The sequence below is a fragment of the Hemitrygon akajei genome, chromosome 7, assembly GCF_048418815.1.
Source record: "Hemitrygon akajei chromosome 7, sHemAka1.3, whole genome shotgun sequence".
NCBI classification, from domain to species: Eukaryota; Metazoa; Chordata; class Chondrichthyes; order Myliobatiformes; family Dasyatidae; genus Hemitrygon; species Hemitrygon akajei.
Window position 1 is genome coordinate 108,027,012 of NC_133130.1, and position 16,448 is coordinate 108,043,459.

The window sequence follows — 16,448 nt, forward strand, 5'->3', positions numbered from 1 at the left end:
CCAACAGCTCCGTCATTTGGGGGGGGTCACACCCGCTGAGAACAGCCGACATAGCTCTGTTCTCAACTCTGCCACAATCTCCTCTACCGCTCCCTGGGGAAGGCTATCTGTGGTCACTTCACTGCAGGGGACTACTACCGAGGACCGTACCCTGCTGACGGAGTACTCCCATGCCTCCGCCGTATTCTCCTCTTCCCGTACCTCTCTGATCAGCTCAACAAAAGATGGAGGGGTCTTACGAGATTGTCAGAGACCCCACGCAATCAGGTCATGGGACTGGGAGCCCCTGGCTATCTGATCCACCTCAGACGCCTGAATGATCCCTCTATGCTGCAAGAAATTTAGCTGCCTCTCTAGCTGAAAAATAAAAGCAGAAAGCTTCTCCCCCTTCTCCTGACGCGTGTTCTGAAACCCCACCATGAGCTCCATTGGGCTTCCAGTCAGACCAAAAGCATTGTCCAGTGCTTGCAGATAACTGACAGCTGTCGCCACGGGAGATTTCAACCTGACAGCTCTCACGTCAGTGGCTCGCCCATTCAAACTTTCAACCAATCTCTGTCGCTTTTCATCATCAGAGCACTGCCACTCACCTAACAATTGAGAGGTCCGCTCCACCCAAGCCTCATACTCCTCCTCCCTTTCAGCGGTGGGCGTTATTCCAGAGAATAGGCAGAGCCTGCCTTAGCTGGGACTTTGAATCTGACTTTCCATTTATTCGCCAGAGAAGTAAGGGCGGATACTAACTCAGAATTCTCACTCTTCAGAATTCCCGTTTCAAATCAGTACCCCGAAATATCAAACAATACACAATATGCGATTAAACAATTAAGCTTTATAATTCTTACTTTGATTATACGGTTAGTAAAGAAACAAAAAAAAGGGCCCAATCTTATTAAACAGTCTGTTGCACAAAGTTGAAGCTCACCGATAAGTTGATTGTCCACCATCGGCCTCCTCCGATTGTCGCTGCCCTTCGGACCCTCGCTCCAAGTCCACCCCATCTGGTGGTCTACCAACTCTCTCCATTCGTGTCTTCTCTCCTCATCTCTCCCTGGCCATGAAAATCTCTCTTCCAGTTCTCTTCCAAGAACAACAGCATTCCAAACCCCGTTATCTCTAGTCATAACCCAAACATTGCTGCTACAGAGAAACCATTACAGTATCAGTGAAACCTTACAGCATGTTACACAGCAGTGAAACCCTACAGCATGTTACACTGGTAATAGATGGAGTGTATACTGCCAGGACCTGTCAACATAAGACATCTTCTTAACGACTCTATGAATTTGCACTGCCATGCTGAGGGATCCTATGGACCCGGACACTAAGATCCCTCAGTTCCTTCACACTGCTAACAATCCTGCCATTAACTTTGTATTCTGCCTTAAAATTCAACCTTCCAAAGTGAATCACTTCACCCAGAAGTTATCACAAAAAGAATAGTAGTTACAGAGAGCCCAGGGTTATTGTGCTGCCCTAGCCCACCGTTATTAACACCTATGAAAAGATTTTTGTCTTCGCTACCAAAAAGAATCTGGATTGGTTTATGGAGAAGGTCTATGAACTATTACAGCAGAAATACAAGGTGTTCTTAGACCAGAGCTCAACCACACTGCCATGGAATGAAACAGTACTAAAGTCTAAGATTAAGCAGAACAACCCTGACCTAAAGAACAGACAGTGGTTGGTAGGGACAAGGCATTTGTTACTGGCCATGGTTAAAAGCTGTCCAAACCTTCTGCAGACCAAACACACAAGGAACTAAGAATGGAGAACAGCTGCTGGAAGGAACTGTGACACGAAGTTTCCTTGACTCCATCCACTACAAACTATGTCATCCAACCTTTCCACCACTCTCGCCAGGTGGAGTGTGGCACCTCACAGCCCACTCCATCAGGTGCCCTCTACTGCTCTCGTGGAACAGTCTGAAAGCAAATTCTAAGAATAGAAACAGAGGTCTTTTTCTCTGTCACTAATTCCTCATCACTATCCATTGTTTGTACAGATGCACCACAAGGTTGTGTGAATAGCCCCTGCTCTACTCGCTTTATCCCTATGATCCTGTGTCTAAGTACAGTGACAATGTTGTATACATGTTTGATAATGACACCAGCGTTGATGGTCAAATCAAAAGTGATGTTGAGTCAACATACAGGAGGGAGATTGAAAATCTGGATGAATGGTACCACAACAACACCTCTCAGTCAATGTCAGCAAAACCAAAGAACTGATTATTGACGACAGGAGGAAGAAACCAGAGGCCCATGAGTCAGTGCTCATTCGGGGATCGGTGGTGGAGAAGTTCAGTAACTTTAAATTTCTTGGTGTTGTCATTATCAGAGGATCTGTCCTGAGACCAACACTCAAATGACATCACAAAGAAAGCTCAACAGTATCTCTTCTTTTTTGGAAATTTGCAAAACCTCAGCATGTCACCTAAAACTTTGACAAGTTTTATAGATATACAGTGGGAAGTATCCTAACTGGTTGCGTTACAGCCTGGGTATGTGAACAGCAAAGCCCAGCAACAGAAAAGTCTACATTAAGTAATGGACATAACTCATTGCATCACAGACAAAGCCTTCCTACTGTGAAACACACTGACATGGAGTGCTGCCATTCAGCACTATCATCAAAGACTCTCACCATCCAGGTCATGCTCTCATCTCTCTGCTGCCTTTGGGGTGGGGGAGGTACAGGACCCTTAGGTTCCACATCACCAGTTTAATAACAGCCTATTTACTCCTCAGCCAACAGGTTCCTGAACCAGTGTGGATAACTTCACTCACCTGAACAGTGATTCCACTAGCTGTGGAATTACTTTACACAAAAACAGAACTTAGGAACCCAGCACTCAAGGGAAGGATTGCTGAACACCTTAAATGATGGAAACAAGGATTAAATTAAACACTCCATATTTATTTTAAAGTAACAACTTTACATGAAACTGGTGTTAACTGTTCCTTAACGTGCAACATAAAATTAAAACGATGGCAGATAAAAATGTAACTTTGTAACAAAGCAATACTGAAGGTAAGATGTAGTGAAGAGGGTGTCCAATAGTAACTGTTACACCCTTTCATTAGTATTACACTCATTTCTGCTTCACAGGCAGGGTCTTCATTGTGGTGTCTGGCAGTCATCGAGATTTCAGATGCCCAGCCCGAACACAGTGACAATACAATACATAGTATTATTCTCCCATCTCACAGTGCAGCTCGCTGAAAACAGTTCAAAGGTGCATGGTTAGGAATCGTTTCAACATTGCCACATGCTTGGGCAAACTACTTGACAGAGTGCATATTATTTTTATTTATATATCATTTAAGTACTCCACATCGCAGTCTCATGAATCAGCATTTGGACATTCTGATAGCAATTAATCCCACAGTTCATCCACATGTTCTACTTCTGAAAGCAAGCAGTGTCAGCTCTACTTCCCCAGCCCACCAGCATGTGACAAGTTCTGTTGGAAGTATGAGGGTTGTTTTGTCTGGAATGTCAGAAGCTGGAAAGAAGTTTATAAAGTTATCAGAGGCATAGATAGGGCAGACAGAGACTCCCCACACACCACCCCCAGGTGGAAATGTCAAAAGCTAGAGGGCATAGGTTTAAAGTGATTTTCAAGTGACATTTTATTTACAGAGAATGCTTTGTGCCGGGGAGGTGGTGGAAGCAGATACAATAAAAATGTTTAAAAGGCAGTTAGACAGACATTAACAAACAGGGAATGGAAGGGTATAGACCAGGGGCAGCTAGAAAGGTTTACTGCAGATCGGCATCATGATCTGTGCAGATATGTTGGGGCAAAGGGCCTGTTCCTGTACTGACATTCTGAATTACTTTGCTTTTGGTTGGATAGTTATTTGTTTGAACACATTTGTTTCTGACTGTATGAACTTATTCTATTTGTCACTATTCTATAGCATTAGATGATACAGATGGCTTGCTGGATATCAAAACAAATTGCATCCAGTATTTATTCTTGATTGCTACTATTAGCTCTTCAAAGAATCCAATGAGAGTATTAAAGCAAGGCTTTCATTTTTAAATTCTAGTTGACTATTCATCAGTATTTTAGATTCTCATCATTTTTTACGATTGGTACATTTCATTTTTTTAACTTAGCGATGCAGCACAGTGTGATTTTATTTAAGTTTTATTCATTATGGACTGTGCCTTTAAGGGGAGGGAGGGGGGAGAGAGAGAGAGAGGAGGTACAGTGCAAGCAGCTTGCTGCAAAGAGAGAGGAGGAGCTACATGATGGACAACTGAATGTGTATGGTATCTTGCGGCTTGTTTTGAATATATAAGGACACAGAGACACACACAGTCAGAGTCAAGATAGATTCGGTCAGTGGAAGACACCAGTGAGTCAGTTGCTGGTTTAAACTTTCAGTAACCCAAAGAGGCGAGTTGAGTTCGTGCCAGAGTATTGATAAATGACTCTCACAAGTTGCTGCAACTAGAAGAAGTTTGCAGAGAGGAGAGGAGAGGAAAGTTTGAAACAGAAGAAACCCAGTGACAAAGAGAGCACTGTTTGGACTCTGTCTCCAAGTAGCCCGTAAAGGTGAGTTCGTTTCCATTCCGATACGAAAGTGTGATTGTCACGTAGTTAATCCACAGGAGTGGGTTCTCTGGTGAGGGGAAAACCTTTGTGAATACCACGTGTGTTACTCTTTGTCTGGGTGTGGTAGTTCACTGAAGAAAAGCACCCCTGTGGCAAATCACTGTTAGTGTTAATTTGTACATCGTGGAACTGGATAAATGACTATCATGTTATGTGTGATTGGGGTAACCTTGTGGAATCTACCAGTGTGTCAACCCTTGCCTGGTGATGGTTCCCTTGAAGATGGTCCCCTTTGTGATAAGCTACTGTTGGTGTTACTTTGTGTGAGGATTCGGAGGACAACGGGAAGATCAATGACGCCTGTTTGTTTGGATTACAAATACCTCTCTCTCACACCTCAATTTTGTGGATTGAACTGAACTTTCTTACCACCCCATCGTAAGACTGTATCAATTACCACCTAAGCTTGAAGAAGTTTTGGGAGTTTATATATTTACAACTATATATGCAAAACACCATTAACTCTTGATTTACCTGGTTTAAGTTACTATATGACGTAGTTACTAATAAAATAGTGTTCTGTCAACCACAAAACCAGACTCCAGGTGTCAAAACACAAAAATACAACTGCAGATGCTGTGGATCAAAGAATACGTACACAACGCTGGAAGAACTCAGCAGGTCAGGCAGCATCAAGGTGTACTCTGCATCCAGGTGTGTTCTATTGCTGCTGATGCTTTTACAGGGTTGCGAGTACAACACAACAGTAACAGGCACATCTGGCTCAACGACCCACGCCACCCAATTACACACATATGATCAATTAACCGACTAATCCATACGTCAAATATGATGGCAGAATATAGTATTAATGGTAAGACTCTTGGTAGTGTGGAGGATCAGAGGGATCTGGGGTCCGAGTACACAGGATGGTCAAAGCTGCTGCGCAGGTTGACTCTGTGGTTAAGAAGGTGTACGGTGTATTGGCCTTCATCAATCGTGGAATTGAATTTAGGAGTCGAGAGTTAATGTTGCAACTATACATATAGGACCATGGTCAGACACCACTTGAGTACTGTGCTCAGTTCTGGTCGCCTCACTACAGGAAGGATGTGGAAACCATAGAAAGGGTGCACGGGAGATTTACAAGGATGTTGCCTGGATTGGGGAGGATGCCTTATGAGAATAGGCTGAGTGAACTCGGCCTTTTCTCCTTAGAGCGACGAAGGATGAGAGGTGACCTGATAGAGGTGTATAAGATGATGAGGGGCATTGATCGTGTGGATAATCAAAGGCTTTTTCCCAGGGCTGAAACAGCTACCACAAGAGGGCACAGGTTTAAGGTGCTTGGGAGTATGTACAGAGGAGATGTCAGGGGTAAACTTTTTATGCAGAGAGTGGGGAGTGCATGGAATGGGCTGCCAGCAATGGTGATGGAGACAGGTACATAGAATAGTACATTACAGTACAAGCCCTTCGGCCCACAATGTTGTGCCGACCCTTAAACCCTGCCTCCCATCTAACCCCCCACCTTAAATTCCTCCATATCCCTGTCTAATAGTCTCTTAAGTTTCACTAGTGTATCTGCCTCCACCACAGACTCAGGCAGTGCATTCCACGCACCAACCACTCTCTGAGTAAAAAACCTTCCTCTAAAATCCCCCTTGAACTTTCCACCCCTTACCTTAAAGCCATGTCCTGTATTGAGCAGTGGTGCCCTGGGAAAGAGGTGCTGACTGTCCACTGTATTTATTCCTCTTAATATCTTGTATACCTCTATCTTGTCTCCTCTCATCCTCCTCCTCTCCAAAGAGTAAAGCCCTAGCTCCCTTAATCTCCGATCATAATCCATACTCTCTAAACCAGGCAGCATCCTGGTAAATCTCCTCTGTACCCTTTCCAATGCTTCCACATCCTTCCTATTGCGAGGCGGCCAGAACTGGGCACAGTACTTCAAGTGTGGCCTAACCAGAGTTTTATAGAGCTGCATTATTACCTCGCAACTCTTAAATTCTAACCCTTGACTTATGAAAGCTAACACCCCATAAGCTTTCTTAACTACCCTATCTACCTGGGAGGCAACTTTCAGGGATCTGTGGACACATACCCCCAGATCCCTCTGCTCCTCCACACTACCAAGTATCCTGCCATTTACTTTGTACTCTGCCTTGGAGTTTGTCCTTCCAAAGTGTACCACCTCACACTTCTCCAGGTTGAACTCCATCTGCCACTTCTCAGCACACTTCTGCAACCTATCAACATCTCTCTGCAATCTTCGACAATCCTCTACACTATCCACAACACCACCAACCTTTGTGTCATCTGCAAACTTGCCAACGCACCCTTCTACCCCCACATCCAGGTCGTTAATAAAAATCAGAAAAAGTAGAGGTCCCAGAAGTCACAACCACTAGACACCACTATTCACAACCCTCCAATCTGAATGTACTTCCTCCACCACGACCCTCTGCCTTCTGCAGGCAAGCCAATTCTGAATCCACCTGGCCAAACTTCCCTGGATCCCATGCCTTCTGACTTTCTGAATAAGCCTACCATGTGGAACCTTGTCAAATGCTTTACTAAAATCCATGGAGATCACATCCACTGCACTAGCCTTATCTATATGCCTGTTTATCTCCTCAAATAACTCCATCAGGCTTGTTAGACACAATCTGCCCTTCACAAAGCCATGCTGACTGTCCTTGATCAGACCATGATTCTCTAAATGCCCACAGATCCTACTTCTAAGAATCTTTTCCAACAGCTTTCCCACCACACATGGAAGGCTCACTGGTCTATAATTACCCAACTATCCCTTCTACCTTTTTAGAACAAGGGGACAACTTTCGCCTCCATCCAATCCTCCGGTACAATTCCCATGGACAACAAGGGCATAAAGATCCTAGCCAGAGGCTCAGCAATCTCTTCCCTCGCTTCGTGGAGCAGCCTGGGGAATATTCCGTCAGGCCCCGGGGACTTATCCGTCCTAATGTATTTTAACAACTCCAATACCTCCTCTCCCTTAATATCAACATGCTCCAGAACATCAACTTCACTCATATTATCCTCACTGTCATCAAGTTCCCTCTCATTGGTGAATACCGAAGAGAAGTATTCATTGAGGACCTCGCTCACTTCCACAGCCTCGAGGCACATCTTCCCACCTTTATCTCTCATTGGTCCTACCTTCACTCCTGTCATCCTTTTGTTCTTCACATTGTTGAAGAATGCTTTGGAGTTTTCCTTTAACCTACTTGCCAAGGCCTTCTCATGCCCCCTTCTTGCTCTCCTCAGCCCCTTCTTAAGCTCTTTTCTTGCTAACCTATATTTCTCAATAGATCCATCTGATCCTTGCTTCCTAAACGTCATGTATCCTGTCTTCTTCCACCTGACTAGATTTTCCACCTCACTTGTCACCCATGGTTCCTTCACCCTAACGTTATTTACCGGGACAAACCTACATCCTGAAAGAGATCCCTAAATATCGACCACATGTCCATAGTACATTTCCCTGCAAAAACATCATCCCAATTCATACCTGCAAGTTCTAGTCTTACAGTCTCATAATTTGCCCTTCCCCAATTAAAAATTTTCCTGTCTTCTCTGATTCTATCCTTTTCCATGATAATGCTAAAGGCCAGGGAGCGATGGTCTCTGTCCCCCAGATGCTCACCCACTGAGAGACATGTGACCTGACCTGGTTTGTTACCTAATACTAGATCTAGTATGGCATTTCCCTTAGTCGACCTGTCAACATACTGTAACAAGATATGAAAGGGTCTTAAAAGAGACTTTCGGATAGGTACATGGAGCTTAGAAAAATAGAGGACTATGGGTAACTTCAGTAATTTCTAAGGACATGATTGGCACAACTTTGTGGGCTGAAAGGCCTGTATTGTGCTGTAGGTTTTCTATGTTTTCTACATCTTTGGAACATGGAAGGAAACGGGAGCACCTGGAGGAAACTCCCACAAGGAGAACATTCAAACTCCTTACAGGCAGTTGGGGATTTGAACCCGGGTGGCTGGCATTGTAATAGTGTTACACTAATCACCACGCTACCATGCCTCCACTTTTGTATTTGCAGACGACAAAGGCTTGACTGCATCACTTACAGAACTTCATACCCAGTTCCCTGGGCTGAATTTACTTTGCTTTTTAGAAAAGAACAAAGTATGAGGAGGTTCACAATCCTGTCCTTCATACACAGATTAATGCTGAGATGATTCAAAGTTACACACAAAGAATCCTTTCCCGACAAGTCAGAGTCATTCAGGCAGCTGAACTGAAATGCGATTGTTACAACAACAAACTTACCGTCAGTATTAGCGTCCCAGTAGCAAGAATGAGCTGCGCTCAGACCAGCTCCATTCTTCTGCATTATCACAGTGGTCACTGCAGTCAAATACAGTTCACTGGTCAGTATCCCAATGGTCAGGTACTTTTACACAAGTTTGACAGGGTATTATAGTGGTTAGCACAATGCTTCACGGTAACAGTTATTTTTGGCATTTTAACAACTTAGTAAAGGCAAGGTCTTGGGGAGTGTTGTAGAACACAGTAATTCCCCAGAAATTGATGAAGACATAGGATGAGACAGGACAAAGTCAGTGGGAAAATCTTGCCTGTTGAACCTGTTGGAATTCTTTGAGGAGATTACAAGTGGGATAAAGGGATGCAGTGTATGTTGTATATTTGGACTTTCAGAGGGTCTTTGACAAGGTGGCACACATGAGGCTGCTTACCAAATTAAGAAATTATGGTGTTACAGGACTGTTATTAACAGAGTTGGAGCATTGGCTCATTGGTAGGAGGTAGTTAGTGGGAATAAAAGGACCATTTTCTGGTTGGCTGCCAGTGACTAGTGCTGTCCACAAGGGCCGGTATTGGGACTGCTTCTTTTTAGCTGTACATCAGTGATTTAGAGGATGGAATAGATGGCTTTGTTGCCAAGTTTGCAGATGATACGAAGATTGGTGGAGGGGCAGGTAGTGTTGAGGAAACAGGTAGGCTGCAGAAGAACAAACAGATCAGGAGAATGGGCAAGAAAGTGGCAAATGAAGTACAATGTTAGAAAGTGCGTGGTCATGCACTTTGGTAGTAGAAATAAATGAGCAGGCTATTTTCTAAATGGTGAGAAAATCCAAAAATCTGAGATGCAAAGGGATTTGGGAATCCTTGTGCAGAAGGCTCAGACAGAGTTGGATGGTGAACTTGTGGAATTTGTTACTACATGCAGCTGTGGAGGCCAGGTTGTTGGGTGTACTTAAGGCAGAGATTGGTTCTTGATTGGACACTGTATCAAAGGTTACGAGGAGAAAATCGGAAAGTGGGGTTGAGGAGGACAGAAAAGGATCAACCATAACTGAATGGTGGAGCAGACTCGATGGGCCAAATGGCCTAATTCTGCTCCTATGTCTTATGGTCTTATACAACAGCATGCTTCTCCTCATTGGACAGGCACTGAGAACAAGAACTGGGACATCCTGTTACAACAGTATAGTAACATAGAAAATAGGTGCAGGAGTAGGCCATTCGGCCCTTCGAGCCTGCACCGTCATTCAGTATTATCATGGCTGAACGTCCAACTCAGAACCCTGTACCTGCTTTCTCTCCATACCCCCTGATCCCTTTAGCCACAATGTTGCTGGACTGGAAAGCTTGAATAATATGGAGAGGCTGTGATCATTTTCCTTGGATTGAAGGAGAAAGGACAAGTTTTTCCCGAGAAGGTGGTGAGTCCGTGAAATGAGCTGTTGGAAGAATTTGTAGAGTGGATACAATTTAGGTAAGAGGTGGATGGGAAGGTTTAAGGGGTTATCAGCCAAATGCAGTCTGCACAGGATGACATTCTACAGGGCTACAGTGTGTCACATAATTCATGTTTTCTCTTGCTCGACAATCTTTTGCAAAACTTACAAATGTACTTGAAGGGTTTGCCCAGTCTGGTGAGTTGACGTAGACTGAGTTCCATCACACTGTTTGTCCAGTGGTTTACTCTGCTTGCCTGATACCCATTTTCACCAATTACAGTCTCTATTGACTAGAAGAAGTAGTGTATAGTGTTTAGTAATTTCAACAGCTGATTACCTCCAGTCAATTTCAATGCACCCGAATCACCTTTAATGCCTTACCTCTGTAATGATACCTGTTACTTCATCAACAATAAATGCAGTCTGAAAAAGGAAAAGCATTTATGGGTATCTTTGAAAACTTTTCCATGTGGATTTGCACTCACATGCATCCACACTTTAAAATTTGTGAGGATGCCTGGAAGCAGACTGCAAACTTTTAATCATTTAAACATTATGTGGAAACTCAAAATGGTCCACAACCTGTACTTATGAAGAATGCAGACGAACCAAGCAGATCAGGCAGCGTCTAAGGAAATGAATATGGAAAGTGGACGTTTCAAGCCAAGACTCTTTTTCAGGACTGGAAAAGAAGAAATGCCAGAATAACCGGGGGGGGGGGGGGGGGTGGGAAAAGAGGAATAACTGGAGGATGAGAGGTGAATCCAAGTGGGCCTGAAAGGTAAAAGTCAGGGGAGGAAGAAATCTGATAGGAGAGAAGAATGAACGGTAGGAGAAAGGGAAGGAGGGGGAGGTGATAAGTAGGTGAGAAGAGGTACAAAGGAGGGAATTTTTTTTACCGTAAGGATAAATCGATGCTCATGGTTGAAATCCATAGACTGACATGAATGAGAAGGGGAAATGAAATACAATGTTGTAAAGTGTATGGTCATGCACTTTGGATGAAGAAATAAACTGGCAGACTATTAGTTAGATGGGGAGAGAATTCAAAATGCAAAGATGCAAAGGGACTTGGGAGTCCTTGTGTAGGATATCCTAAAGTTTAACCTCCATGTTGAGTCAGTGGTGAAGAAGGTGAATTCAATGTTGGCATTCATTTCCAGAGATATAGAATATAAGCACAAGGATGTGATGTTGAGGCTCTATAAGGCACTCGTGAGACTACACTTGGAGTATTGTGTGCACTTTTCAGCTCCTTATTTTAGAAAGGATATTGACATTGGAGAGGGTTCAGAGAAAATTCACAAGAATGATTACAGGAATGAAAGGGTTACCGTATGAGGAACGGCAGGCAGCTCTTGGGCTGTATTCCCTGGAGTTCAAGAGAATGGGGGGGGGGGGGGATCTCATAGAAACATTCCGACTGTTAAAAGGCCTGAACAGATTAGATATGGCAAAGCTATTTCCCATGGTTGGGGAGCCTAGGACCAGAAGGCACGACTTCAGGATTGAAGGACGTCCATTTAGAACAGAGAACTACTTTCGTCAGAGGGTGGTAAATCTGTGGAAATTGTTACCAAGTCATTGGGTGTAGTTAAGGCAAAGATATATAGGTTTTTGATTAATCAGGGCATTAAAGGGTATGGGGTGAAGGCAGGGGAGCGGGGATGCCTGGAAGAATTGGATCAGCCCATGATCGAATGGCTGAGCAGACTCGATGAGCCAAATGGCTTACTTCTGCTCCTCTAGCTTATTGTCTTATGGAATTAAAATATTTGGCCATCAGGAAGTTCCGCTTTTGGCGGATGGAGCGGAGGGGCTCGACGAAGCAGACCCCCCAATTTACGCCGCATCTCCCCAACTGTGAGGAGCCGCACCCGGAGCACCAGACACAATAGATGACCCCAGCACATTGGCAGGTGAGGTAATGCCTCACCTGGGAGGACTGTTTGGCTCTGAGTGGGCACTTCAGCCTCCAGATTGCAAACCGCTCCGGGGTGTACAGGGTGGAGTGATTTCCCTCAGGTTCCACTTTACAAGACACCCATGCCGGCACAGTTCAGTCTGTCAGCAACCCCATCCCTCACTGCATTCTGCCCTCTATAACGACTCGCTGTTCACCCCCCCCCCCCTCATCCCGCACCATTCCCCACCTCCTCCCCACTTTCATAGGGGTCCATTTTCCCAACCGCCTCCTCCTCCGCTCGAGCGAGCCTCCTCCCCGCGGGCCGGCCGATGCTGCGTCACAGGGGGCGGGGCTGGCTCCTTCACGTCATCGGGGGCGGGGCACGTCGCGGGATGATGGGCAGGGCTGAATTCCGAGGATTGTATTATGCCTGAGTTCATCAGTAGTAACATGGAAACATAGAAAACCTACAGCACAATGCAGGCCTTTCGGCTTACGATGCCGTGCCGAACATGTCCCTACCTAGGATTACCCATAGCCCTCTGTTCTTCTGAGCTCCATGTACCCATCTAGGAGTCTCTGAAAAGACCCTATCGTATCTGCCTCCACCACCGTTGCCGGCAACCCATTCCACACACTCACCACTCTCTGCGAAAAAACTTACCTGACATCTCCTCTGTACCTACTTCCAAACACCTTAAACCTGTGCCCTCTCGTGTTAACCATTTCGGCCCTGGGGAAAAGCCTCTGACTATCCACATGATCAATGCCTCTCATCATCTTATACACCTCTATCAGGTCACCTCTCATCCTCCGTCGCTCTGAAGAGAAAAGGCCAAGTTCACTCTACCTATTCTCATAAGGCATGCTCCCCAATCCAGGCATCATCCTTCTAAATCTCCTCTGCACCCTTTCTATAGTTTCCACATCCTGTTGACCCAGGGACGGTAGAAGCCGTCCCTGAGCCTGGTGGTAAGTGCTTTCAAGCGTTTATATCCTCTGCTTGTCGGGAAGGGGGAGAAGAGAGAATGTCTGTGGTGTTTGGGGTCTTTTGATTATTCTAGCTGTTTTACTAAGCGGTAAGAAGTATAGACAGAGCTCATGGACAGGAAGCTGGTTTCACGATTTGCTGATATCCACAATTAACTTGTGGTCAGGTGCAGAACAGATGAGCAGCTTCAGGAAAATTGGGCCATTTTGAATATTAATCCATACTGTTGCTCTTTCAGAGATATCAAAGTTTCCTTGTGAAATGGATATTAACTGAACACTTGGTGGTCAAAGCCTTCATGGAACAGTATTGTCAACGGGATCTCAATCAGTTCTGTTGTGCATGGAATTAGTATTGGCCTTGCGTTGCTGCTCCTGTTTCTCACTCAACATGTTCAACTCTCACTTAGAGATGTAGGCAACACTAGGAAGGCCCTGCATGTATGGTTAAGGACATTATTATGGCTTGTTAACCATTTTTACTGATGGATCAAAAGTTAACTGGGAATATCGGTGTTGCATAACTCTGAGAGTTATCCGCAGAGTTGCATAACATAACTCTGCAGTGTGTAGATTTTGTCAGCACTATGAAACAGCTGGACACATTCTTTTACTGTGTGAGCCATCTAAGGTTGAAAGAAAGCATGCAGGCTGCACTACGAGTTTGGGGGTTGACAGTTTTCATTTAAAACATTACCAAGTTATGGAAGTGACTTTAATTCACATTTTTGCAGTTTTGGTCCCCTAATCTGAGGAAAGACATTCTTGCCATAGAGGGAGTACAGAGAAGGTTCACCAAATTGATTCCTGGGATGGCAGGAGTTTCATATGAAGAAAGACTGGATCGACTAGGCTTATACTCACTGGAATTTAGAAGATTGAGGGGGGATCTTATTGAAATGTATAAAATTCTAAAGGGATTGGACAGGCTAGATGCAGGAAGATTGTTTCCGATGTTGGGGAAGTCCAGAATGAGGGGTCACAGTTTAAGGATAAAGGGGAAGCCTTTTAGGACCGAGATGAGGAAAAACTTCTTCACACAGAGAGTGGTGAATCTGTGGAATTCTCTGCCACAGGAAACAGTTGAGGCCGGTTCATTGGCTATATTTAAGATGAAGTTAGATATGGCCCTTGTGGCTAAAAGGATCAGGGGGTATGGAGAGAAAGCAGGTACAGGGTTCTGAGTTGGATGATCAGCCATGATCATACTGAATGGCGGTGCAGGCTCGAAGGGCCGAATGGCCTATTCCTGCCCCTATTTTCTATGTTTCTATGTTTCTATTGTCTCTCATTCTTTACAATCTATAGGGCTCTCTGGGGTAAATTAGTTTAATAATAAGTTAACTTATTATAATTTAATTATTTATAGTTTTATATTGCTATATTTCTTCACTATTCTTGGTTGGTGCGGCTGTAAAGAAACCCAATTTCTCTCGGGATCAAAAAAGTATGTCTGTGTTCATTTAGGGGTTTTCTTTCCCAACTCTCTCCACCACACTCCAGTCCAGTAGGTGGCAGTGATGCACCTTTTAGTTGGTCTGCCAACTGCCATTCAAAGTCAGGAGGAGGAGGGCAGGGCAGTTGTCATGGGACCATGGGGTGGGTGTTGAGGGTGTTACATCAGAGGAGGTAGGGCTGTTTGCTGATGTCTCTGATGGCAAAGCATGATGTTGTGGGAGTGTACGGTTCTGCTGTTGCTGGTTTACACTCTCGTTAACTTGCTTGCTTAGAACATGGAAGAGCAACAGGCTCTTTAGCCAATGTTGTTGTGCCAAACTAATTGAGCTAATGACACCTAATCCTTTCTGCCTGCACGTGGGTACATATGCCTCCACTCTCTGTGTATTCATGCACTTGTCCAAGAGTGTCAAACATCTCTATCTGCCTCCAGAACCACTCCTTCAGTGCATTCCAGATACCCACGACATTCTATGGAAAAAAACCTTACCCAACATATCTCCTTTGAAATTACCCCCTCATATACATCCCCTTTATAAATGAGACATTTCAAACCTTGGAGTTGTTTGACCTTGGGTTCTAACATTTTTCTGTCATTAATTCTTTGGGATTTTTTCCTTCCATTTCATGGATGTCTGTGAAGAGCAAGAATTTCAGGTTGTAAATGGAACCACTGAGCCATTGAAAAAGAAACGGCTGTCCATTATTCCTCTGGCTCTCAAATATTTGTAAACTTCTATCAGGCCCCCCCTCAGCCACCACAGCTCCAGACACAAACAATCCTAGTTTGACTAACTTCTTTTTGAGTATTGTACACAGTTTTAATCACCTTGTCATAAGAAAAATGTTATTAAACTAGAAAGACTACAGAAAAGATTTGCCAGGATGTTGCCTGGTCTTGGGGACCTGGGTTACCAGGAGGTATTGCGTAGACTAAGATCTGAATCAGGTTTAATACCACTGGCATAGGTCGTGCATTTTGTTGTCTTTGCAGCAGCAGTACAATGCAAAAGAGAATACAAAAAACTGAATTACAGTTTATATATATATATATACATACACACACACATACTGTATATAAAATATTTCAATTAAATAGGTACTGCAAAATGAGAAATAAAAAATGTATTGAAGAATTATGGATTCAATTTCCATTCTGAAATCGGATGGCGGGGGGAAGAAGCTGTTCCTGATTCACTGAGTATGTGCCTTCAGGTTCTGTACCTCCTTCCTGATGGTAGCAATGAGAACAAGGCCTGACCTGTATGATGGGTGTCCTTAACGATGGATGCCAGTCCTTTGAGGCATTGCTCCTTGACGATGTCCTGGAAACTACAGAGGCTGGCACCCATGATGAGGTTGACTAAGTTTACAACTCTCTGCAGCTTATTTCAATCCTATGCAGTAGTTTCCACCCCCCACCCCCACCAGAGAGTGATGTAGCCAGTTAGAATGCTCTCCATGGAACATCTGTAGATATTTGTGAGAGTCTTTTGTGATATACTAAATCTCCTCAAACTCCTAATGAAATGTAGCTGCTGTTGGGCCTTCTTTGTAGCTCTATCAATATGTTAGCTCCACATTAGATTCTCAGAGATATTGACAGCCAGGAACTCCTGGGGACTGGTGAGTTTTCCCTCGTCTTACCCTTTCTGAAGTTCACAATCAGTTCTTTGGTTTTACTGACGTTGAGTGCAAGATTTTATTCCTTGGAATGTAGGAGATTGAGGAGTGACCTGATAGGGATAAGATCATGAAGGGCATAGAGAGG

The 16,448-nt window shown here is 44.2% G+C and overlaps 2 protein-coding genes across 4 annotated transcripts in view; one reads left to right on the forward strand and one right to left on the reverse strand.

Moving 5' to 3' along the window:
* The window catches only part of LOC140730784 (dynein light chain Tctex-type 1-like), a 50,642-nt gene extending 38,082 nt beyond the window's left edge, over positions 1-12,560 (reverse strand). Inside the window, exons 1-6 of the mRNA XM_073051676.1 lie at positions 12,477-12,560; positions 10,705-10,746; positions 10,490-10,613; positions 8,888-8,965; positions 2,790-3,221; positions 926-1,140 (exon numbers count right to left, since the gene is read on the reverse strand). Of these exons, the coding sequence (XP_072907777.1) occupies positions 3,151-3,221; positions 8,888-8,965; positions 10,490-10,613; positions 10,705-10,746; positions 12,477-12,503 (342 nt within the window). The 5' untranslated portion in view covers positions 12,504-12,560 and the 3' untranslated portion in view covers positions 926-1,140; positions 2,790-3,150. The remainder of the gene's footprint in view (positions 1-925; positions 1,141-2,789; positions 3,222-8,887; positions 8,966-10,489; positions 10,614-10,704; positions 10,747-12,476) is intronic.
* The window catches only part of sytl3 (synaptotagmin-like 3), a 117,570-nt gene that overhangs the window by 10,747 nt on the left and 90,375 nt on the right, over positions 1-16,448 (forward strand). The window contains exon 1 of one of the 3 annotated variants that reach the window (XM_073051672.1): positions 10,286-10,305. The exons of 1 other annotated variant lie outside the window; for it this stretch is intronic. The gene's annotated coding sequence lies outside the window, so the exon portion shown is untranslated. Of the gene's footprint in view, positions 1-10,285; positions 10,306-13,112; positions 13,202-16,448 lie in introns of those variants that run through there. One more of the 3 variants, XM_073051671.1, reaches the window with a different exon arrangement.